At 52.7% G+C, this 25,498-nt stretch overlaps 1 protein-coding gene across 1 annotated transcript in view; it reads left to right on the top strand.

Annotated features, from left to right (window-relative positions):
- Positions 1-25,498, top strand: part of LOC118228189 (plectin) — a 114,664-nt gene that overhangs the window by 31,575 nt on the left and 57,591 nt on the right. Inside the window, exons 6-11 of the mRNA XM_035419526.1 lie at positions 7,386-7,466; positions 8,372-8,455; positions 10,827-10,973; positions 13,721-13,804; positions 14,398-14,574; positions 18,119-18,193. Of these exons, the coding sequence (XP_035275417.1) occupies positions 7,386-7,466; positions 8,372-8,455; positions 10,827-10,973; positions 13,721-13,804; positions 14,398-14,574; positions 18,119-18,193 (648 nt within the window). The remainder of the gene's footprint in view (positions 1-7,385; positions 7,467-8,371; positions 8,456-10,826; positions 10,974-13,720; positions 13,805-14,397; positions 14,575-18,118; positions 18,194-25,498) is intronic.

Raw genomic sequence — 25,498 nt, forward strand, 5'->3', positions numbered from 1 at the left:
GCTGTTATGCTCAAATATGTACACACATGCACATGGGCTGCCAGGTACAGAACAGCTGTTCATCCCAGCATGCACAGTACAGACAGAACAGGGTAATGCTCAAACTTAAAACTTGCAGACCTAAACACACACTTGGCTTGCTCTCAGACTCTGCACGCACACACACACACACGCACACGCACACGGTCACACACACACTCACACATGCCCACACACACACACACACGTGCACACACACTCACTCTCACACACACACAGACACACACTCACACACACTCACACACTCACAAACACAGACACACACTCACACACACATGCACACACGCTCAGTCTCACACACTCTCACACACACACACACACACCCACACACACACACACACACACACGCACTCACGCTTACACACTCACACACACTCACACACACACACACACACACACACTCACGCAGAGCAGTGCGCTCACATGCGCTGGTGTAATTATGCATCGCATCCATATTGCATGAGGAACATGGCCGTTCGCACCTTGCGGTGTTTGTGTGCCTGAATGGTGGGTCTGTGTTAACAGCCGGGCTCATCTATGATTTATCACATCGGCGAGCGATCGTCTTCTCCCTCTCTCTCTCCCTCTATCTCTCCCTCCCTCTCTCTCTCTCTGTCCCTCTCTCTCTGTCTCTCTCCCTCTCTCTCTCTCTCTCTCTCTGTCTCTATCTCTCCCTCCCTCTCTCTCTCTGTCTCTCTCCCTCTCTCTCTCTGTCTCTCTCCCTCTATCTCTCTCTCTCTCCCTCCCTCTCTCTCTCTCTGTCCCTCTCTCTTTCTCTGTCCCTCTCTGTCTCTCTCTCTCTTTCTCTCCTGCCCTCTCTCTCTCTCTGTCCCTCTCTCTCTCTCTCTTTCTGTCTCTCTCCCTCTCTCTCTCTCTCTCTCAGTTTAAAGCACTCCGTCTCGCCTGCCTGTTTAAGATAAGGCGCTGAGAATTCTCCCATCTCTGCTGATCCCCCCCCTCCCCCCCCACCCACGCTTCACGCCATGCTAGCTTCAGAAACTGCGCACAAAGGTTCGGGGGCGGGGGATTCAAACAGGGGGTCTAATGGAGACTGAGTACCCGGTCCTGGCAACCACTGCCTTCTATTTCACACGACTGCAGAAGTACTTCTGTTTTCTCGTTTTGTTTTTTTTTTTCTTCTCCTCTCCCTTTTTTCTTCCTCTTTTCTTCCATCGTTACGGCCGCTCGTGTCGGCGGAGCGGAGGAATAATTCTGCTCGTTTTCCGTCGCGGTGACTGAGAAAGAAAGAGAGAGGGCGTGAATGAAAGAAAGAAAGAAAGAAAATAAGGGTTGCGATGGAGGGAAGGGGAAGAGCCAGGAAGGAGGGATGGAGGCTGGTGGAGAGTGTGACCTTTTGAACGGGAATGAGAGAGAGAGAGAGAACGGTGTGGGGAGGAGAAAGCTAGAGTAGCCAGGAATGAATGGATGTCGCAGACAGCCGCGAAAAGAGAGAGAAAGACGGAGAGGAAGAGAGAGACGGCCTTGACTTTGATGTTCCCTTTTTTAAGAAATCATGATACATTTTGGCCAGTAAACGTTTTACAAGCCCTTTTTAACCGACCTTTAAACCCGTGACAGTTATTGTACGGGGAACGCGCGGCTCGTGTAAAAGTGCCGAAGGGGAACGGCGGGCCTGAGATTAGAGCGTCCGGGTCGCCCCCCGCGTTTCGGGGAGGGGGGGGGAGCACACCACAGTACACAGGCTTTTTAATGCATGCAGCAGCACAGCAGCCAAGCAGCGGTTTGGGCGGGGTGGGGGCTAGGGTCGGGGGGGGGGGGGGCGGCTTCATCACTAACGTGGGGAGCGTGGGGGAGATTGGGAAGGGAAGAGGAGGGGGGTTGGGGGGGAGGGGGGTTTATCTAAGAGCCAGTGGCCTGGGACCCGCGTCTGGCAGACACCTCATTTAATTTAATATGGTGGAGCGTGCGACTGCGGAAAGTTCCGGAAAGGGCGAGAGACTGAGAGGGAGAGGGAGGGAGAGAGAGAGAGAGAGAGAGAGAGAGAGAGGGAGATAATCAAGCACTGCGTCCCCGGCAATAAAAGGAGCGCGGAGATGACACGGAAGAAATTGGATTTGGGGAATGGCGAAGCGGAGCGAAATCCGAGCGGGAAGGCGCGTGATTACACTCATGCGCTCGCCCCTTCGCCCGAAAAAGAGAAAGATTCGCTCTCTCTCTCTCCCTCCCTCTCTCTCTCTCTCTCTCTCTCTTTCGCTCTCTCTCTCTCTCTCCCTCTCTCTCCCTCTCTCTCTCCCTCACTCCCTCCCTCCCTCTCTCTCTCTCTGTCTCTCTCTTTCACTCTCTTGCTCTCTCTCTCTCTCTCTCTCCCTCTCTCCCTCTCTCTCTCTCTCTCTCTCTCTTTCACTCTCTTGCTCTCTCTCTCTCTCTCCCTCTCTCTCTCTCTCTCTCTCTCTCTTTCACTCTCTCTCTCTCTTTCACTCTCTTGCTCTCTCTCTCTCTCTCTCTCTCTTTCACTCTCTTGCTCTCTCTCTCTCTCTCTCCCTCTCTCCGAAGCGAAGGAGGGGGAAGTCTGAGTCCCCTCTAATTAATGGCCGTGTGAAAAGCTGCTTTTCTCCGAGCGGTCTCTTCGTTTCCCTCTCTCTCTCCCTCTCTCTCCCCCTCTCCTCCCTCCCTCCCTCTCTCTCTCTCTCTCTCTCTTTCACGCGTCGCTCCGCGCCGTGACGCGGGCCAAATGAAAAGAGATTAGATTTAATTTTTTTTCTCGGCTCCTGGCTTCTCGGCGCGGAAAGCGTTCCACCCGCCGCTCGTGGTTTTCATTTAACCAGTCCTGCCTCTTCGCGTCGGCCGCGTCTTCGCTTAGAGCAGTACAGATCTTTTCTTTTCTTTTTTGTACCGCTTGTACGTGTTTAAAATGAGGGCCGCTCTGGGCAGGCGGTGTGTAGAGTTCTGTTGATACAAAGCCACACAATTTGATCAGAGAAATTCTAGAACCCATCCCCTTATCCTGAGAGTGCGCCCAGCCTCAGGTGTGTCATCAGCCTCGGGTGTGTTATGAGCCTCGGGTGTGCCATCAGCTTCAGGTGTGCTGTCAGCTTCAGGTGTGCCATGAGCCTCGGGTGTGCCATCAGCTTCAGGTGTGCTGTCAGCTTCAGGTGTGCCATGAGCCTCGGGTGTGCCATCAGCTTCAGGTGTGCCATCAGTTTCAGGTGTGTCATCGGCTTCAGGTGTGCTGTCAGCTTCGGGTGTGTAATGAGCTTCGGGTGTGTCATCAGCTTCATGTGTGTTATGAGCCTTGGGTGTGTCATCAACTTCAGCTGTGCACCCAGCTTCAGGTGTGTCATGAGCCTCGGGTGTGTCATCAGCTTCAGGTGTGCCTTCTGCTGTCCACAGTGAGTGCAGATGTTTCACAGATGTGTGTTGTGGCGCAGTTATTGTGCGTTTGCACTAGAGTTTGTGGTTTTTGCGAAGAAGAACGCTCGGTGTTCTCCTGACTGGACTCAAATTTGTAGTGAAAGTCGTTTAGTTGCATTTAGAGATTTCAGTGTTAGATGCCCAGGTACGGTGTTCTAGCATAGAGGTTGCGGCTGATTTTTAAATTTTTTACTACATATATACAATACTGCCCAAAACTCCAGTAGAGTTCTCCCAGTGAGGACCTGACCAGACCTGAAATCCCCATTGCCTTCATGGTCCAGACGGGCCAGACGGTCACGCCTTGCTAATGGGAATTTGTCCGGCTGGAATCCGCTGTGTCTTAATTAACGAGGAGAAGAAAAAAACAAAAAACAGCTCCAGTGGCCACAACAGGAGAAAAAATAATCAGTCCCCCTCCCTCTGCGTGACCGGGCTATTTTTATGTCTCTTAATCATTGAACTCGATTAGAGCAGACAAACAGCGCGCCTCTAGGTTAGCAGCAAGGACACAGAGTCCGGGGTGATGATAACGGTTTTTCAGCGATCTGGACGCTCAGAATTGGCATCCAGATCGCTGATCCGATTGGCTGTCTCCACGATAAGCGGCAGACCCCGATCCGGCCGCAGACGGGCCCAGATCCTTGTCAAGAACCAGAGGACCCCTCTGTCATGTGACCTGGGCCCGTTTTGTGTTTTCAAAAAAAAAGCACACACACACAGGCACAGAATTCCCGTTGACTTACAGGAACGCTTTTGTACGCTGGTGGAGGGGGGGGGGTTGTCTCCATGTACTGACACAGGCCGACGTTTTGTCTGTGCTAAACCATTTATACAAAGGGAGGGGAGCATGAACACCTTCTTATTGAAATGTATATTATGCTTCAGGTGTGTCTATGGTATGTGATATGCCTATCAGGGAGTTGTATGGAACACACACACTCACATGCACAACTACAGGCTCACGCACAAACACACATGCACAGGCTCATACCACAGGCTCATACACACATGCACACAAACACACGCACGCACACACACACACACACACACACAAACACACAGTATTGTTACTTGTGGGGTCTTTGCTCGTTGCTGAATCTCGGGCTTCTTACCTGCAGTCTAATCTTGTTCTTTGAGGCACAGCCTCATCTGTCCCCCCCCCCCATCCCCCCCTCCACCCACTCCCCTTCCCCTCCGCCCCCTCCCTCTCCAGCTAGAGCCGGGGAGGAACTTGCCATGCATTTCACGTTGATGCCGGAGCGCGTTGCTATGGGGGTTGCTAGGGACTTAGCAGCAGGGTGACGCGAAAAGTCCAAATATTAAAGGTGTCTGTCTGCGGCGGAGCCCAGCGATGGCGGCGCGCGGCTCGTTCCCGCCATCTCATCTCTCGCTCTGTCTCTCCCTTTCTCTCTCTTTCTCTTTCTCTCTTTCTCCATCTCTCTCTGTCTCTCTCTCTGGAGATACCGCAATTAATCTCTTCCAGCGAAGCTAGCGCCTGGAGGGAGAGATGCGCTGAGGAAAGACAAACAAACGAGAGCGGAGCGAGAGCGGTCTCGGCTGGTCTTACCGGCGCTCGGGCTGGACAGCGCTGTGTTTTAGTCAGAAAGACGCCGTTAATGTGCGCTCACAGTGCGTTAATGTGCGCTCACAGTGCGTTAATGTGCGCTCACAGTGCGTTAATGTACGCTCACAGTGCGTTAATGTGCGCTCACAGTGCGTTAATGTGCGCTCACAGTGCGTTAATGTGCGCTCACAGTGCGTTAATGTGCGGCATGTCCATGTCGTGTTACTGACTGCGGACTGTGAAGGCAGGGTGGGTCTGCGGTTGGCTGGTCGTACTGTATTTTCCTTGAGAAACGCGTGCGGTGTGTGAGGATCACGATACACCGGCTGCAGCCTCACAGGGAAGCCACACTGGAAAGCCTAGCTAGGCAGCTGACTAACATCTTTCAGATCCAGGTTACTGCAAAAATGATTTTTACTTTAGACTGGACAATGCACATAAAACACAACATTAAACCCGGTCGACATTTAATGAAACACAACTGTCTGTCAAAAATAGGTGACACCCCCCACAAGCGGCCGATTTTGGGACGCGGGAGCGGCGCCAGGCGGCATTGCTGCATACAGGGTGGTATTGCCGCATACAGGGTGGTGTTGCTGCATACAGGGTGGCATTGCCCCATACTGGGTGGCATTGCCGCATACAGGGTGGCATTGCCGCATACAGGGTGGCATTGCCGCATACAGGGTGGCATTGCCCCATACAGGGTGGTGTTGCTGCATACAGGGTGGCATTGCCCCATACTGGGTGGCATTGCCGCATACAGGGTGGCATTGCCCCATACAGGGTGGTGTTGCTGCATACAGGGTGGCATTGCCCCATACAGGGTGACATTGCCGCATACAGGGTGGCATTGCCGCATACAGGGTGGCATTGCCCCATACAGGGTGGTGTTGCTGCATACAGGGTGGCATTGCCCCATACAGGGTGGCATTGCTGCATACAGGGTGGTGTTGCTGCATACAGTTTGGCATTGCCCCATACAGGGTGGCATTGCTGCATACAGGGTGGCTTCACCGTTAGACTCCTCATATTTCTGTGGCAGTGCTAGTGGAAGCACATGGCTCTGCGCTTTGAAATTTCCCTTTCGATGTCGTTTGGTCAGGAGCTCAGGGCTTGCTAGTTTGAATCCGGGCTGTGCCATTAACCGACACCGTGTCCCGGCGGCCCATGCCTCCCAGTGACTCCGCAGGTATCTACAGGTGTCTGACTGCCCCTGAGCGCAGGTAACCATGTACCCCACTTCTGGTAAGGAAGTGGGGTACATGCCTTACTACATCTTCCTGTGTGGGTGTGGGGATGGTAGTGGCGAGTTGGGCAGCGTGTGGTCAGTCTGAGGTTACAGTGGTGGGAGAAAGAGAAGGAGTAAATATATGGCCCATGTCCCAGGACTCTACATCAACACTTTCCCCAAGGAGCTCATGTGCTCCTAAGTTTCAAAAATTTAGGACCAACCTAATGCACCCCAATTAGGAGTTGTGCTTCGAATTTAGTTTTCCATCTAGCACACATCACTTGAAATGGGAGCGCTGTAGAGCCCTGTGTTAGAGGTTTAGGAGTAGTGGTCTGTGGCCTGTGGGTTAAAGGCTGCTGGAATCAGCGAGTCCTTCTCTGAAGGCCTTACTGTGGTCCTGAAACAGACAGTGCGGAGATGTTGGGCATCCTCACCAAAGATTCACTCGGTGGAGGTCGTTACACTGACGTGACTACTTAGGTTAGGGGGGCTAGAGATTTTTTGGTCTGTCTCACGGTTCCTTCTCTTCCTCCATCGCTCTCCCTCGCTTTCTCTCACTCTTACTCCCTCTCTCCTGTCTCCTGTCCTGTCTCTTGAGTTTTGGTGCAGGTTCTCGTTTGCTTCATAGGCTGGACAAGCACAGAGTGTATATCAGGGGCGTCCCGTCTTATCCGAACTGGGCCGGTGTGGGTGCAGGTTTTTAAAATTTTTTTTTTTAGCCCCAGCACTAGGAGACCCGATTCAACTAATTAACTAATCAACGAGATCTTCAGTCAAGACCTTGATTAGTGTAGTCGGGTGTCTTTACGCTGGGCTAAACCAAAAAAAACCTGCACCCACACCAGCCCTTTTGGGATAGGATTGGACACCCCTGGTGTATGTATTAAAAAGAGCATCTTTTGTGTTGGCTCATTTGCCCTCATTGTAAGAGGCAGTGGAGACGAGCATCGTTGCGTTAGCTGGTGTGGTCTTGTGTCCCTTTATGTTGCAATGGTTTGTTTTATTTGCATTGCTGACCCATCCTCTGGGATAATAAAGACCAGCTCGGCTTGACAGAAGCGACCAATCAAAGCACTGGAACGTGGTGATGCTGGGTGTGCAGTAAATCATTTCATAACGGTGAGAAACCAGTCATTGAAAGACCGTGTTGTGTTTTTTGTTTGTTTTTTTCAGGTGAATACGAGCCAGCCCTCGTCAAGTGTACCCCCTCTTCATCCCACAACATTGAGGGGTACCGAGCTGCTGAAATCTGAGGTACAGTACAGCATACCCCCCACCCTCCCAAATCCCCCTCATCTCCTCCCAAACCCCCCCCCCCCCCCCCCCCCCACACCTGCCTCAGACATGGACCGTGAGAATGCATGTTGCACACGATGCAGACACCAGGGGTGTTTTATGGGGCCTTTTTATGAACTTTCCCTAAATTGCTGGCGCAGCTAGCGTGCCTCAGCCTCGTATAAACAACGCGTTTTATGATCCTCCTCGTCCACAGAACAGAACGCCAGTCTCCCCCAATCACACGCTTTCACTGTGACGACATCAGAGTGATCCGCCACACCTACTCCTCGCTCCACATACATATGTATGGCTTTTGCACTTAAAATGAATACAAACGACGTGTTCGGTGATATTTTTAACGACAAACAGAAACGATGGTTTGGTGCCTTTCCGATTGCGAAAGGTCGTCGGTCATTTTGGTGCGGGGGTGGGGGTGGGGGTGGGGGTGGGGGAGGATGTGGTAACGTTGTGCGAATGGAATGGAGACCAGGGATGTTTAGCAGGGGGATCAATACCAGGCCCAGATGCTAATGACCCGTCCCCAATTCAGATCAGACAGCCTGGGTGGGGGGGTGGGGGGGTGCAGGGGGTGGGTTCTCGGTGCCAGCGCAGCTGTCGCGCGTCAGGGCTGAGAGAAGCCTCCGGATCAATAACTTTTGTCTCGTCGGTGCCTTGCGGCTCAGTCGCCGCGGCGACATTGGCTCCCGTCGCATGGCGCTTCCCTCCCCCCCTTTTAAACCCCCCCACCCCACCCCTACCATCCCGTGTGTTTTAATTCACTCTGTTCCTGTCTTTTCTCTTTTTTTTTTTTCCTGTGCCCATTCCCTCCCTCTCTCCCCCCCATTTTTTGGGATTCCGGACCCACTGGACCGGCGCCCCAGCTGTCACGGCGGGACGCCTCCATCCAGAAGCTGCGGCAGGACCTGCTCCTGTCCCACCAGGCCCGAGATTCCCAGAGCGCACAGGTAAATTCCCGGGAATACCGTCCAGCTCCCGGGACCCTTTACTCCAACCGGGAGGAGGAATTCCAAACCCCCCCCCCATTACCCCGTCAGAACCAAACGCGTATGACGCTATAGATCTGCGTTCGCGTGCGGGTTATCGATCGTTTTAATTTTTTTCCGCGCGCGATGGCCGATGCGCGCGAGAGAGCATTTATATCACGCCGTTACACAGAGAGGAAGTGTAACGAGAGTCGATCCGTTGCCTGAAATTTAAAAAAAAAACGTTATCTTTCTAATTATTGCTTTCTTTCCGTTTGAGAATTTGGCGAACGATCGTTAAAACCGCCCCGCTTTTGTTCGAAAGCTGCCAGATGTTGTGATTGCACGCCTGGGAACGGGATTCAAATGAAATATTGATCGTCCCGGCTGTTCCGAAGCTCAGAAAAAGACTGGAGCGGAAAAAAAAAAAAAACGCTACCGTGAAAAACTTGCATACATTTTTTTTTTCGTTTATTTTTTTTTGTCTACGCGTTTTCTTACGTGATTTCGTTTCCGTCTCCGCACGCGCGTCCTCCACACGCGAGCCCTCGGACTCCAGCGCTTGCCATAAGAGCCGCTTGGGTTTCCAGTCCCTCATTCTTCCCCTGTTGTAGTGTGCTAATGTCATGATTTAAATGAAGTATTGATCAGTTTAGGAGGGGGGAACAGGGGCTGAGAGAGAGGGAGAGAGGGAGAGAGAGAGACTGTAGGAGAAAGAGAGAGAAACAGCAGGGTTATCGCTGCGAATCACTCACGGGAAGGGAGAGATCCCCGGCTAAAGTCAAAGCGGTTTTATTTTTTTTTGCCTTTTTCTTTAGTTTTTTTGTTTTTTTTTTTTTGGAACTGACCAACAGAAATCTGTAGTTTTAAGAAAAATAAATTTCCTCTTCGTTCATGAGGAAGCAGGAGTTTTTGCCGGCTGGCGGTGGTCGTCAGGAGCCGGGGAGGAGTGCGAGCGATGGTCGTGCTCGGCGATGGAGTGCGGTCAGGGAGGGCGGGGGACCAAGATGGACCGTTTTTTTTGGCGGGGTTCCTCTTTGGCAGTTCCTCTTCCTCTTTTCGGGATGCGGTTGTTTCGGGGAGCGGACCCCGCTGCGTACGTCCGGGGGCGGGGGGGCCTCCGCGAGGACTCTGGGCTCCTGTCCCGGGCTGCTGATCCCACCGCGCCGAAAACGTACCGGGACCAGGGGGGTCTGTCTCACTCCTCCCTCTCTCAGCTTTGCTCCGTTCTCTGCTCTCTTCTTCTTTCCACCTGTCCTTCTCTCCGCGTCTCTCCTTCTCTCCGCATCTCTCCTTCACTCTGTATCTCTCCTTCTCTCCACGTCTCTCCTTCACTCTGTATCTCTCCTCCTCTCCGCATCGCTCCTTCTCTCTGTATCTCTCCTTCTCTCCGCGTCTCTCTTTCTCTCCGCGTCTCTCCTTCTCTCCGTGTCTCCTTCTGTCTGTCTCTCTCTCCATCTCCTTCCCTCCGTCCCTCTCTGTTCCCTTCCCTTCTCTCTCTCTCTCTCTCTCTCTCTCTCTCTCTCTCTCTCTCTCTCTCTCTCTCCGCTCTGTTAGCGTAGCCGCATGGGGGGATTTTGAGGCGAAGGCGTCATGTTAATTAGTTAATTATTTATTAATGCGCCCGTTCGTGTCTCTCCGTGTGCTGACCTGGCGTTCGGAGATCTGCGCGTCGGAGAAGCGAACCCCCCGATTTGGGGGGGGGGGGGGAGAGAGACGCGCGTGTCGCTCGGCGCTTGTCAAAAGTTGAAAGGTCGTGTTTGGGGAAACGGGCGAACGTTCGCCGAAACGTGCAGACAAAAGTTGGGAGTCGGGACGATTCCCCAGCCGAAGGACCGAACCAGCCCTCGTGTTTTTAACCTCGTCTCTTTAACGCGTCACACGCAGAGTGTCTCCTCTCTCTCTAACGGTCCTGTTTGACGCACCTCCATGTTGAGAATACAGACATCACAGATGTGGTCTGGAGGGGCTTTTCTTGTTTCTTTTTCTGTTTGTTTTCTTGGCTTTTTTTTTGAATGAACACACGAAAGGACGTTACTGTAGCTGAGAGTGTTTTTTTTTTCCAAAGTGACTGACGGTTACTTTGTTTGTCACCGCCGGTCTCTGTCAGAAAGTGGGTATAGCCCAACGGTTTTTTCGGTACCGTTGGGCAGGACTCAGACCAGTTGGTTGAGTTGGTACAGGAGCTTGGGATATTGGCATTACCAACCCCCACCCCCCCGCCCCTCCTGCGCCCCCCGCCCCCGCGGCAGGCTCGGGCGCGAGCCGATCTTTACAGTGGATTGATTTTCCTCTCCTCTCCGCGCTCTGCCTCCTCCTCCTCCTCCTCCTCCTCCTCCCCGCCGCTCGATAGCTGGACGCCCAGGAGCGGCGGCTCGCCCAGCTGCGCAGGGAGCTGCAGGAGAGCCAGCAGGAGCTCCAGCGGGGTCGCGGCCGTACCCAGCAGCTGCAGGGGGACCTCGCCGCCGCAGAGAGCCAGGCCCAGGAGCTCCGCGCCCAGGTACGCCACCTACTACCGGTCCCAGGCTTTTCGGGCCTACCCCCTTGTTCTCCACAGTTCTCCATCGTTGTGAGTCTCGCACGCTGTGTTCGGCACGAATGCGTTTTTACGCGTCTTTAGTCTTTATTTGCTGTACTCGGATAGCCATTAAAGGGTGGAATCATTCAATATCTGGACCAAGCCTTTATTTATACTTCTGTTTATAACTTGGTGACACGTTGAGGGAAATTTTCAATGGTGTCGAGTGTCAAGGGCAAGTGATTAAAAGATATAAAATGAAAAGAAAGTTTGTATTATGATCATTAAGTAGTGTGTTTCCAGAGGTGGGTAACCCGGCTTCAAAGAGTAAAAAGACTGACCATGTATTTGCTCCACCACCATGCACTAAACCAGCTGATTACAATAATTAGTTCTCCTATCATGCTGAAGAGTTATGCTAATTAGAGTCAGCTGGTTTAGTGCATGGTGGTGGAGCAAATACACGGTCAGTCTTTTTACTCTTTGAAGTCGGGTTACCCACCTCTGTGTGTTTCCTAAGCTTTGCTAAATGTAGTAATAAATGCCTGGGTATTCTGTAAGGAATGTTCGCGTGTGTTTGGCCAGACTCCGGTGTTGAGCGGTGTGTTGTTCCGGTGGAAACGTCAGGCCCGGAATCGGAGGGCGTAATAATCGGTAAACTCGGGCCGTACACTTCAGCCTCCAGCGGCGGCTTTACCGCGAACTGCCACGGGGCATTCTGACCCTGACCGCGGTGGCGAGACCGCTGGGCCACCCGTCAGCTCCACCGGGGGGGGTTGGGGGTTAGAGTCCCCCAGCGCTCGTGACGGCCCCGTGTCACGCCAGCCGACGGCGGTCGGTGTGTAGCACGGCGGCGCGTCTATGCGGGATCGTAAATGCGCGCATCTTCGCGGTTTTAACTGAATAAATTGCGCGTAATTGCAGCCTCGATCGCGGCTTGGCGCCTTCGCGGTATTGTCCGCGGGGGGGCAGCGGGGGGGGGTCTGTAATTAGGAGATGCGTCAAACGGTTCAGAGGGGTTATTAGCGTAATTACCGGGCTTTATAATGAAGAACCCGGACCTCCAGCCGAGCCAGAGTATCACAGGCTGCGGGACAAAGGAGTGCGGGGGCTGGTTCAGCCGCTGGTGCTGCCGTGTTATCTACTACCTGCCCGTGACCCCCCCCCCCCCCAGCTTTCATACTGGTGGATATGTGATGAATAGCTGGACGTTTGGGAATTGGGGGGGCTACGAGGGGGACAGGGACAGGTGCTGTGGTCTGTCTTTTCTTCTTGTGGCTGGAAACCCTCCCCCAGTTGTTTCACTGGGGGGGGGGGGGGTGTGTGAGAGCCAGATGTCTGTGTTTACCAAGCAACTCTGCCCATCAGTCAGTCTGTCAGTCAGACAGACACAGACACAGACACTCAGCCAGTCAGTCAGTCAGACAGACAGACAGACAGGCAGGCACGCAGACAGACAAACAGACAGACAGGCAGGCAGTCAGACAGACAGGCAGGCAGTCAGACAGGCAGGCAGGCAGGCAGGCACACAGGCAGGCACACAGGCAGACCAACGCAATGAAGTCGATACAGTATCTGGGGGGGGGGGGGGGGCAGCAGGAAACGGAGAGGCACGCGACACTTCTGTCATAGGGCTCCGGAGCGGAAAACCCCGAAAAGGACTGCCCCCCCTCTCCTGACGGGGGTGGGGGGGACACATCACTGCTGGACCAATCATAGCCCGGGGCTGTCAACCAACGGGCAACCGCTGCAGCATCTCTGTCACCTGTTGCTAGGACACCCGCGGCAGACTTTCCTCCTAAGCTGCTAGGAACCTGCTGAACTGAATAACTGATCTGGGATCAGCCTGAAGGTCCTTAGCAGTGCGGCTCTGCCGCGGTCTCTCCTCTGTCCTCGCGGTGCTTCGGGCTTCTGAAAATGGCGCCTGAATTAACCGCGTATTCAGCGGGCAAAACTCAGGAAGGAGGGAGGCGGCTAATTTGCAGAGCTAGCGGGAGGGCGTCAAGCTGGTGGGGGTGGAGGCGGGGGGCTGGGGCTGGGGGCTGGGGCTGGGGCGAAGTGGGGCGGGGATTTTTAAATTTCCATATGAAATGTGTCTGTAATGACAGATCTGGGGTCAGCCGGGTCACTGAGCTCCCAGCAGGGGGCGCACCCCCGCTCTGACCTTCAGCAGAAATTGCCACCCAATTGGCAGAGATCGTTTGCATTTTATTCACGCCCATCGGATCCAGAGAGGTTTCCCATTCGCTGCGTTCGCCTGCGCTCTCAGAAATAAAAACAGGTTCTTTGGCTTGTCTCTGTCGGGGGTCCATTTTAGTTCTTTATGGAACCCTCTATGGTAGGTGTGAAAAGTGTGAAAACTCCCAGATTGAGCCATTTCGCCCTAAAAGGAACCCTTGAACTAGACAGCGTTCCTCTATGGAGACACAGAGGAGCCTTTTGGAAGCCTTTCTTCTGAGAGCACCCTTAGAGCGTCTCTTGTGTGAGGGTGGTTCAGTGAAACGGGTCACTCGTTTGGGTCGTATGTTAAATGGTGAGGCAGTTCGCTGTAGGCCCAGTGCGGAGAGAAGCTGTGCCTTTGTTTTGGACTGAAGTTCCTGCAGAAGGACGCACCTCTGCTGACATGAGACCGGGCTGGACAGAGGCCCCCGGTGAGGCTAGCGCTCTGAGGTGACCGGCGTCGTCCTGCTCGAGCGCTCGTTTGATGGCCGTTTCCCTCTCTCCCGCAGCTGTCGGAGGTCAAAGGTCGCCTGGTGCAGGTGGAGGGGGAGAATGAGGCCCTCGGGGCTGGTAAACTGGAGCGGAGCGCTGAGGTGAGTGTGCCTCTGTGTGGGGTCCTGGGGTTAAACTCACCACTGCTGCCTCCCTGGCTGTCCTGGGTTGGGGTTAGTCAGCAATACTGCCGTGTGGCAACGCACTGGGGCTCAGTCACTAACACTGTCAGATCCCAACACATTGGGGATTAGTGACTAACACTGCCGTATATCAACGCTTTGGGGCTTAGTCACTAACTCTACCAGACCACAGCACACTGGGGTTAGTCACTAATTCAACCAGACCTCAAGACACTGGGGCTTAGTCACTAACACTACCAGACCCCAGCACACTAGGGCTCAGTCACTAACACTGCTGTATGTCAACGCACTGGGGTTTAGTCACCAACTTTACCAGACGTCAACACACTGGGGTTTATTTGCTAACTCCTCCAGACCTCAACACACTGGGGCTTAGTCACTAACTCTGCAGACCTGAACACACTGGGGTTGAGTCGCTAACTCTGCAGACCTGAACACACTGGGGTTTAGTCGCTGCGGATAAGGACACATCCGCCTGCGTCTGACTGTAGCAGGGTGCTAATGAGACGAGCGCGGCTGACTCCTCCCCTCCCGCACGGCGCCCCCTGCAGGTGGACAGGCTGTCTGCGGAGCTGTGCTCCCTGCGGGCCGCGCTGCAGGAGCGGGAGAGAGGGAGCGAGGAGACAGCGCAGGCGGAGAGGAGGTGCGTGGAGCTGGAGAGGGAGCTGAGGGAGGCGCAGGTCCAGCTCACACACTGCCAGGAGAGAGCACAGAGCGCAAAGGAGAGGGTGAGTACACCTGTACACACTCACACACACACACACTCACACTCACACACTGCCAAGGAGAGAGCGCAGAGGAGAGGGTGAATAGACCTACACACACACAGACACCCACAGACACACACACACACACACACACACACACACACACACACTCGCAGGCACATACACACACACACTCACACACTGCCAGGAGAGAGCACAGAACACAGAGGAGAGGGTGAGTACACCTGTACACACTCACACACTGCCAGGAGAGAGCACAGAGCACAGAGGAGAGGGTGAGTACACCTGTACACACTCACATACACACACGCACTCACACACACACACACTGCCAGGAGAGAGCACAGAGCGTGAGTATACCTGTACACACACACACACACACACACATACTCAGAACTGTCCACGGCGTTTCAGGTGACGCACAGAGCTTCCACCTCAGCCTTTCGGGTTGCCAGGTTGGCCCAGCGTGTGACCTCCCTGCCGGTCCCACAGACAGAGCCAATCGCATCACTTTCCCTGTCCAGTCCCCTCTCCCGCATCGCTAAAATCCCCCACCGGCCGTGTCGTAGCTCTCCACGGTACGGAACGGGAGAGCCTACGCCCCAGTGTGTTTGACTGTGGTGTGTGTAGTGCCCTGGTGGAGATGAAGAGGGTTAGGACCGTGTGTTAGTGGGTTAGGACCGTGTTGTAGTGGGTTAGGACCGTGTTTTAGCGGGTTTGGACCACGTGTTAGTGGGATAGGACCGTGTTTTAGTGGGATAGGACCATGTGTTAGCGGGTTTTAGACCACGCGTTAGTGGGTTAGGACCGTGTTTTAGCGGGTTTGGACCACGTGTTAGTGGGATAGGACCGTGTTTTAGTGGGATAGGACCATGTGTTAGCGGGTTTTAGACCACGCGTTAGTGGGTTAGGACCGTGTTTTAGCGGGTTTGGACCACGTGTTAGTGGGATAGGACCGTGTTTTAGTGGGATAGGACCGTGTTTTAGCGGGTTTAGACTGTGCGTTAGCGGGTTTTAGACGCGTCAGCGGGTTTAGACCACACGTTAGCGGGTTAGGACCGTGTGTTAGCGGGTTAGGACCGTGTGTTAGCGGGTTAGGACCGTGTTTTAGCGGGTTAGGACTGTGTGTTAGCGGGTTAGGACTGTGTGTTAGCGGGTTTGGACCGTGTGTTAGCGGGTTAGGACCGTGTGTTAGCGGGATAGGACCGCGTTTTAGCGGGTTTTAGACACGTTAGCGGGTTTTAGACGCGTTAGCGGGTTTTAGACGCGTTAGCGGGTGTTGCTCTTCTTTGTGTCTGTGACTGCTGTTTGTTTGTTTCCCCTCGCTCGGTTCAGCCAGTTCATTCTGGCGCTGCGGGGAAGCAGCTGATTACACAAGAGTCTGCTGTTTCTCTTTCTTTCTCTCCTTTCTCACTCCCATCCCTCTCTTCTCCCACTCTGTCTCTCTTTCCTCTCTTCTCTCTCCCTCTTTCTTTTTCTCACTGCCTCACTGGCTTTCTCTCCCCCTTTTTCTGTCTCCTCACTCCCCTCCCACTTTGTCTCTCTCTTCCTCTTCTCTCCCCTCTGTCTCTCCCTCTCTTTCCCCTCCCTCCCTCTCTTTCTCCCTATCCCCCCCTTTTCTATCCCTTTCTTTCTGCCTCTCTTTCTCTCTCTCTCTTTCTGTCTCATCTCCACCCTCCCTGTCTCAGTCTTTTCCTCTCTCCATCTTTCTCTCTTCTTCCCTCTCCCTCCCCCTCTCCCTCTCTCTCCCTCCCTCCTCCTGTCACCTCTGTTGACTTTGTCTCAGTGGCGGGGGGCTGCTCAGCTCTCTCAGCCTTAATGATGTGCGTGTGTGTGTGAGTGAGTGAGTGTGTGTGTGTGTGTGTGTGTGCGCGCGTCCGTGTGTGTGTGCGCACGTCCGTGTGTGTGTGTGTGTGCGTGCGTGCGCGTGTGTATATGTGTGTGTGTGTGTGTGCGCGCGTGCGTGTGTGTGTGTGCGTGCGTGCGTGTGTGAGTGAGTGAGTGTGTGTGTGTGTGTGTGTGTGTGTGAGTGTGTGTGTGTGTGTGCGTGCGTGCGTGCGTGCGTGTGTTTGTGCGTGTGTGTGCGTGCGTGCGTGCGTGCGTGCGTGCGTGCGTGCGTGCGTGCGTGTGTGTGTGTGTGTGTGTGTGTGCTATCTCTGGAGTTTAATGCGCTCGCCGCTGCTGTTCCAGACAGATTGCTGTTGTGAGACATGATTGGACTGTAGAACAGATGAGGGAGGGGGGAGAGCAAGAGAGAAGAAAGAGAGGGAGAGAGAGAGAAAGAAAGTAAGAAAAAGACTGAAATGGGAGTTTGAACCAGTGGGTGATCAACCCCCCGCCCTCCCTCCCAGAATGGGGACAGTCACATGACCCGAGCTGATGAACATTTTGGGTGGAAAAGGGATGTTCTGCACTGGTTTACCATCAGCGCAGCACCGATTCAGCTGAATTGGTCTAATTTAAGCCAAAAACGGTTCTGTGATTGTCTGCACGACCACATTCAAGCTGTGTTCCTGTTTGGGTTTCGTTTGCGTGACTATGGACCGTACGGTCACAGAAGCAGTTTGTTTCAGTCCCTCATTGGTTCGATTGTGAAAGAGGGCGGAGCCTTCCGCTGATCCTGACGAGGCTCCGCCCCCGTGTCACATGGGCTGGGTTCAGACTCGCGCTCGCTCCGGTTTGCGCGTCGGCTTCCGCGCGCGTTTCGCTGGCTGCGTCGCGCGGTCCGTCCTGACAGGCCGCGCCTGCGCGTTTACCGCTAAGTTCAGTCGCGGAAGCGCCGCACGGCGCGGCTCGGTTGGCGTCGCGGGTGTGATCTGGAGCTCTTGTGTGTAAATGAAACGTGAGGTCGCGCTGACGTGTGCGGTGCCCCTCGGGCAGTGCCCGTTCTCTCCCTCCTTACGCCTCTGTCTCCCCGGCTCTGCAGCAGAGGCATTATCCTCATAGCTTTCTGTCTTCTCTCTCTCTTCTTCTCTTTCTTTGTGTGTCTCAAGGGGTCTGTCCATGTCTTCTTCCTTATCCTCTCTGGCTCCTGTGTGTGTGTGTGTGTGTGTTTTTGTGGTGTTTTGTGTATGTGTGTATGAGCGTGTGGTGTTCTGTGTATGTGTGTATGAGTGTGTGCTGTTTTGTGTATGTGTGTATGAGTGTGTGTGATGTTTTGTACATGTATGTATGAGTGTGTGGTGTTTTGTGTTTGTGTTTGTACGAGAGTGTGTGATGTTTTGTGTATGTTTGTGTTTGTTTGAGAGTGTGGTGTTTTGTGTATGTGTGTATGAGCGTGTGGTGTTTTGTGTATGTGTGTATGGTGTTTTGTGTATGTGTCTATGAGTGTGTTTCTTTGTGTATGTGTGTATGAGTGTGTGGTGTTTTGTGTTTGTGTTTGTACGAGAGTGTGTGGTGTTTTGTGTATGTTTGTGTTTGTTTGAGATTGTGGTGTTTTGTATATGTGTGTATGAGCATGTGGTGTTTTGTGTATGTGTGTATGGGTGTGTTTCTTTGTGTATGTGTGTATGAGTGTGTGTTTCTTTGTGTGTTCTGTCTCCAGGCAGAAGAGCAGCTGAAGCAGCTGCAGACGGAGGTGTCCAGTCTGAAGGCCCAGCACAGCTCTGCCAATCAGCAGGTAGGCACTGACACACCGAGACTCCTCCCCTTCCTGTCCATGCTCCGCCCCCCACGCTGGGCTCCACTCTCACTGAGCACCTCTGGAGTATCTGGAGGTGTGTCTGAATCAGAGCCCTAGCTACTGTGCCCTGTGTACTGTGTACTAGCATACTCTGTACTATTTACTGTGTACTGTTTAGTGTGCAACATGCAGTTTGCAGTGCAGTATCCTCCATACTGTGGATGTATTGTAAGTCGTCCCACCGTTGTCCCACCCCTGGCCTCGCTCACGTGTCGTTGTTGTTGTTGATGGAAAACGTTAGCGAAGCTGCTCCTTGTTTTTAAAGTTTTTTTTAAATGTTTGTTTTCTTCCTGAAAAGTATGCTCTTGAATGTACTCGAAAACCCAGAAATAAGAATCCTGAGATTGTACTGTATGCACACTACATTTATGGAAAGTTTTGCCTGCTTAACAACTTTCTCATCCAGTGTACTCAACAAGCATACTCAATAGTGTGGAAGGATGCTGATTCGGACACAGCCTGGGTGTGTTTATTTCACTGGGGCGTTGTACCATTGCCTGTCTCGTCCTCCATTTTGTACACAGTTATCTCTAGCACCTTAATGTTTTTTTTTAATTCATTTTTCCATTTCATTCCATTTACTTTTCTTTTTGTGACTTCAGTTTTTTTTCTCCAGGTCTAACAAAGTGGATTTGATGAATTTGGTTTGGCATTACTTATTTATTGTATTATTTTTTTTTGGGTGAAACGTCACTGCGGCAGAGTCGCACGTTCTGTTCGTACACGCAACGTTTGTTCCCCCACCTGCGGCCACGCCCGCTCAGACGAGGACTGGGGGTGGGGAAGGGGGGGGGGGATGTTATTGGGGGTTCAGGGAAGGTTCTGGAACAAAATGGCTTCTTCCTGCCAGCCCCTGTGCCGCTGCTTTAATTAGACCTCCTTCCAGAGAGACGCGGTCTGATGCTGAAGAGGTGGAGGCTGGGTAATAGGGAGGGTTTTTTTTAACCTGTGTGCAGTCCCCCCCCCGCGCCCCCCCCAGTGCACTGGTCTGCCCGAGCCAGCCGGTGAATGATTGCTAATCACACACAGAATTGAGAGGAGAACAGAGTGAGAACTGTAAACAGCCTGGACCGCGCGCTTTAATTTAACAATCTCCTGGGAATTGGTTTCACCGTCCAGCGGAGTGCGTGTCTCTCTCACCGCACACACGGACACACACACACGCACTCCCACGCATACACACATACACACACACACACGGACACACACACACGCGCACTCCCACGCATACACACACACACACACACACACACGCACTCCCACGCATACACACACACACACACACACACACACACACGCACTCCCACGCATACACACATACACACACACACACACACACGCACTCCCACGCATACACACCACACACACACACACACTCGCACTCCCACGCATACACACACACACACACACACCGTACACACGGACACACACACACACACGCGCACTCCCACGCATACACACCACACACACACACACACACACACACACGCACTCCCACGCATACACACCACACACACACCCGCACACACGGACACACACACACACACACACACACGCACTCCCATGCATACACACATACACGCACTCACACGCATACACACCACACACACACACACACACACACACATGCCCGCACTCCCACGCATACACACACACACACACACACACACACACATGCCCGCACTCCCACGCATACACACACACACACACACACACACACATGCCCGCACTCCCACGCATACACACACACACACACACACACACATACACACGCACTCCCACACATACACACACACACACACACACACCCACACACACGCCCGCACTCCCACGCATACACACACACACACACACACACACACACATGCCCGCACTCCCACACATACACACCACACACACACACACACACATGCCCGCACTCCCACGCATACACACACACACACCACACACACACACACACACACTCCCATGCATACACACATACACACACACACACACACATGCCCGCACTCCCAAGCATACACGCCACACGTACACACACACACACACACACCCACACACACACGCACACACATATACTCACATAGACAATCACACCAATACGCGTGTGTGTACATGCGTGTGCCTGCGCATGTTTGGGTCTGTGTGCATACATACATACATACGCGTGTATACGTGCGCATAAGAACACATGCATTTGTGTGTGGGCTCTTCTCCTCCCACGTGCCATGTGTGGGTTTCTGCCTTAATAAACGGTTTTTTATTATTTTATTTATTTTAAAGAATGTGAAACCTCGGTACTCCGAGTCCGCCATCAGCGGCGGTAAGCGGAGGAAGGCGGTCGTTTCGCGACGCCGCGCGGAATCGGCACGCGGCGGACAAGATGGCCGCCGCCGCGGAGTCGCTCGCGCGGGGCGCTCCACTAATGCCGGCGAAATCGCCGCTATTTTCGCCCGTTTATTTCAATTTGCGCCGCCGGCGTGTGAAAGGGCAGCGTCCGAGCGCGCGCACTCCCCCGGAGACGGGGGGCAGTAGTAAAACGCCGGGGCCCCCCAGGGGGCCAGCGCCGGGCCTCGCCGCCCTTCTGACAGGGAGGTAAAGCGGCCGTCCAATCAGAAAAGCACCCGCTTACGCGTCCCGCCCAGCGGCCTCTGCCCCCGTGGCTGCTGTACCTCAGACACGCTCGTACGTCTGTGCCTTCGTCTGCGCGTTTAATTTCTGCCTGTGTGGGTACATATGGGGATGCGAGTGTGTGCGCATGCGTACTGTGCACTGCGTGTGTGTGGATGCATTGATTTGTGCACTTCCTGTTTTGATTTCATTCTTCCTGTTTTGATCGCATTCATTTGGTTTGGGTTGTTTTCCTGAGAAGGGTGGAGTGGTAGGCAGAGATGTGTGTGTGTGTAGTGTACAGTACTTGTGTGCACTGTTATGTATGTGTATGTAGTGTAGAGTACTTGTGTGTACTGTTGTGTATGTGTATGTAGTGTAGAGTACTTGTGTGCACTGTTATGTATGTGTATGTAGTGTAGAGTACTTGTGTGTACTGTTGTGTGTGTGTGTAGTGTAGTGTACAGTACTTGTGTGCACTGTTATGTATGTGTATGTAGTGTACAGTACTTGTGTGCAGTGTTGTGTGTGTGTAGTGTAGTGTACAGTACTTGTGTGCAGTGTTGTGTGTGTGTAGTGTAGTGTACAGTACTTGTGTGCAGTGTTGTGTGTGTGTAGTGTAGTGTACAGTACTTGTGTGCAGTGTTGTGTGTGTGTAGTGTAGTGTACAGTACTTGTGTGCAGTGTTGTGTGTGTGTAGTGTAGTGTACAGTACTTGTGTGCACTGCTATGTATGTGTATGTAGTGTATAGTACTTGTGTGTACTGTTGTGTGTTTGTGTGTGTAGTGTAGTGTACAGTACTTGTGTGCAGTGTTGTGTGTGTGTATGTAGTGTATAGTACTTGTGTGTACTGTTGTGTGTTTGTGTGTGTAGTGTAGTGTACAGTACTTGTGTGCACTGTTATGTATATGTATGTAGTGTATAGTACTTGTGTGTACTGTTGTGTGTTTGTGTGTGTAGTGTAGTGTACAGTACTTGTGTGCACTGTTATGTATGTGTATGTAGTGTATAGTACTTGTGTGTACTGTTGTGTGTTTGTGTGTGTAGTGTAGTGTACAGTACTTGTGTGCAGTGTTGTGTGTGTGTGTGTAGTGTAGTGTACAGTACTTGTGTGCAGTGTTGTGTTTGTGTGTGTAGTGTATAGTACTTGTGTGTTTGTGTGTAGTGTAGTGTAGTGTACAGTACTTGTGTGCAGTGTTGTGTGTGTGTAGTGTACAGTACCTCTAAGTGTGTTGCGTGTTTATTGTGCGTGTGTGTGTTGGTGTCCGTGGGGCTTATTATTGCGATCGCTTTACTCAGGCCATAAGGCGAGATCTACACTCGCTTAATTCTCAAACCCCCCCCCCACACACCCCCCCCCCCCCCCGCCACTAAGCACTAGTCCCCTTCTCTATTTAAGAAAAGCGTTTTTTTTTTCTCCCTCTCTCCCTCCCTCCCTCTCTTCCTCTCTCTCTCTCTCTTTTCTCTTTTTTTTTTTTTTTGGAGTGCATTAAAATTAAATTCGCTCTTGTTGTTGCGAAAAAGAGGCACGCGTTAAAAATAATTGGATGTTGGCGAGAACAAAGGGGCCAGCCTCCCCCGCTCCCCGCTCCCCTGCCCCCCCCCCGCCGCCCCCCCCGCCCCCCCCCGCCCGGCGAGCCCAGGAGAGGCGTTAATGCAGCTCCAGCCCTTTGTTCCGCTGTCTGCCGCCGTCCGGCCCCGCAGACTCCGCGCAGGATAAGTCACTTTTAATGTCTGATAATCAAGGTGAATTTTCAAAAAGCTGCCATTTTCAAATGATGGTGTATATATTATGTGGAGATGGGAGTCCGGGAGGGGAGGGGGAGGAGATGAGGGGAGGAGGGGAGGGGAGAAGAGAGGAGGGAGGGAGGGAGGGGGGGGGAGGCCCCCGGGTGAACGGACGGTGGTTCGCAGCGCTTGCACAGTGAAAGAGAGACACCCAATGGCCAAGGGCGGTACTGCAGGCTGGGTTTTTCCTCTCTTTTTTAAAGCTCTCTCTCTCTCGCTTTTCGAGCCGCCCGCAGGGATGGTCGGTTGTTGGCGGGAGTGCGGTTCACGTGGCGGGACGGCGTGTAATTCGGTTTATCCGTGACCACGCGGGGGGGGGTGTGACGTACCCGCCGTCTGACCGGGTGTGAATGGTCAACACGTTCTGTTTCCTGTGAGGTGGTGGTTTGGGGAAGCAGGGTTTCCATGTTAGAATCTTACCTCTAGCACTTCGGCCAGATTCAGAGACACAAGAGCGGAATGGAAAATATATATTGATAAGATTAGAAGCTCAGACTATAAATATTTGACTTCAGACCGCTTTTATGCATGTGCACACACACACACACACACACAAACACACACACATACGTACCCACACACACACGCAGACACACACACAAACATATAAACACACATATGTGCACACACACACACACACGTAGATACGCACACATAAGTACACACACTCCCACAAACACATAAACACACATATGTGCGCGCACACACACAAACACACACACACACACACACGAAAGCATGCACATATACTAACATACTCATACATGCCCCTACAAAATGCATGGTGTTCTGTGTTCTATCAGATTGGAATTTTATTTTGTGGTTAAAATGGACACAGGGCGTAGAAGTTAGCATCTATATCAGAGGCCAGAGGGTAGGTTGGTGTTTTGGGTGGAAAAGCAGTGCCTGATACGGGCTAGAAGAGGGTGGAGCCTCTGTACGGAACACTGCAGGTGACCCCCCCCGCCCCTTGGAAGCATGAGCGAGACCAAAAAGGGCCACATGGGCGCGCGTCCTAATATGGGCACACTCTCGCCCACCTGTGTCCCACTCCGCCTGCGGCGCTCATAACCAGCCCCCCCGTGCCGTGCCGTGCTGCACTGCACTGCGCTGTGTTGTGTTGTGCTGTGCTGCGCTATGCTATGCTATGCTGTGCTGTGCCGTGCTGTGCTGTGCTGTGCTGTGCTGCGCTGCGCTGTGCGGCGTCAGGCCCTTTGAAATGAATTTCCTGAATGTCCAGCACGCGAGAGAGAGAGAGAGTGTGTGTGAGAGAGAGAGAGAGAGAGAGAGAGGGGAGGGGGACTATTTTCAGGGTGTGCAGAGACCAAGCGTGAATCTCTCCGAACATAACATTTACACACTTCTATCTGAGGGGAGGGGTCTTCTGAGTGTGATTTCAGGTGTCAGTGCTCTGGAAGTTCAGAGCTAGGAAAATGGTGACTTCATGGTGTGTGTGTGTGTGTGTGTGTGAGTGAAACAATTTCCTTGACTTCTCTTTTTTTAATTAATATTTTCATTGTGCGAGTGATGACACTGCGGTGGCCCTCTGTGGCTGTTTAAGGAGGCGATATTCCTCCTCCTCCATGGCCTGAATTTAGAGTGGCTTCTCTGAGGATGGCTCAGAGACGTCGTTTATCCCCACGCAGTTTCACCGTCTCTTTCCTCTCAAACAACTACTGCCATCAGAATTTCTAGAAGCTTCTGTCCAGATGCGCAAGGCTGTTTGTTTCTGCGCAGGCTGTGTATCTTGCTCCAAGCATACTGTTGTCTTAGATGTAGTGACATAGCTTTTATGTTTTATTTTTGTATTGTGTTTTTTTATGATTATGAGCTGTTGTTGTGGTTTTGTTATGATGTCACGCGTGGTGATTTCCTGTGGCTGGGTAATGCATTTGGCCGCAGATCTTTGGCTGGTTTATGATGTTGTCGCTGGTTCTCTCTGGTAGGTGCTGTTGCAGTGGTACTGAATGGCTGTGAGAGTCTTGCAGGGTGTCTCAGTGCAGATTGTGTTGGGTGGAGGTAGTGCGGAGCTCTGGGTCTGTACTCCTCAGTCTCTACCTCTGCCTGGAGGTGTTTCACGTGCCGCGGTCATGGTCAGGTGATGCTCGTCTGGTCTCGGGTTCCTCTGCCCTGTGTCCAGCGGCTGTGTTCTGCGCAGGTGCGTATTCTCTGTGCACCTGTGCCTGTGTTTGAGCCACAGGTACCTGTGCAGCTGTTCCACCATTACCTGTCTGCACACCCATACCTGTGTTTGAGCCAGAGGTACCTGCACACCTGTTCCATCATGACCTGTCTGCGCACCTGTACCAGCATTCTCTTCCTTTACCCACATCATTACGTAATGTAGCCTGAAGGGGGCGCCCAAGGCCTCATGTGGCACTGAGAGTGTAAGCTTGCCCATGGGCGTAATGACTTGGAAGGAGGGGTTATATGAGTCAGGGGCTGGGGTTAGATCTTTACCCAACTGGCTCATGGCATGTTGAGATCCCGTGTAGAACCCACAGTCACCTTTGGGGTGGACTTTGTGAACAGCAGGTGTCTCCACGTCTGGACTGTAAAGGCTTTGAGTGGGGGTCAGAGGTCAAGGGTCATGTCACATGCTCCCTTTTCTCCCTCATGTTGTAGTCATTCTCTGACCTTTGCCAGGATTTCTGTTTATTCTTAAACAGAAGTAGGTTGTTTTTTTTTTCCAGTTTACTGTACGCATATTAAGTGGCAGAATAATTAATATATTTTTTTTTTTTCCGTAACATTAGGCAGCTCCGTGCTGGCAGTAAAGTGCAGGTCCGTAAACATCGCAGATAACCTGCGCGATAATGGCTCTTTCTTAAGTGTACCGATTT

Source organism: Anguilla anguilla, chromosome 5 (genome assembly GCF_013347855.1).
Source record: "Anguilla anguilla isolate fAngAng1 chromosome 5, fAngAng1.pri, whole genome shotgun sequence".
In the NCBI taxonomy this organism is placed as follows: Eukaryota; Metazoa; Chordata; class Actinopteri; order Anguilliformes; family Anguillidae; genus Anguilla; species Anguilla anguilla.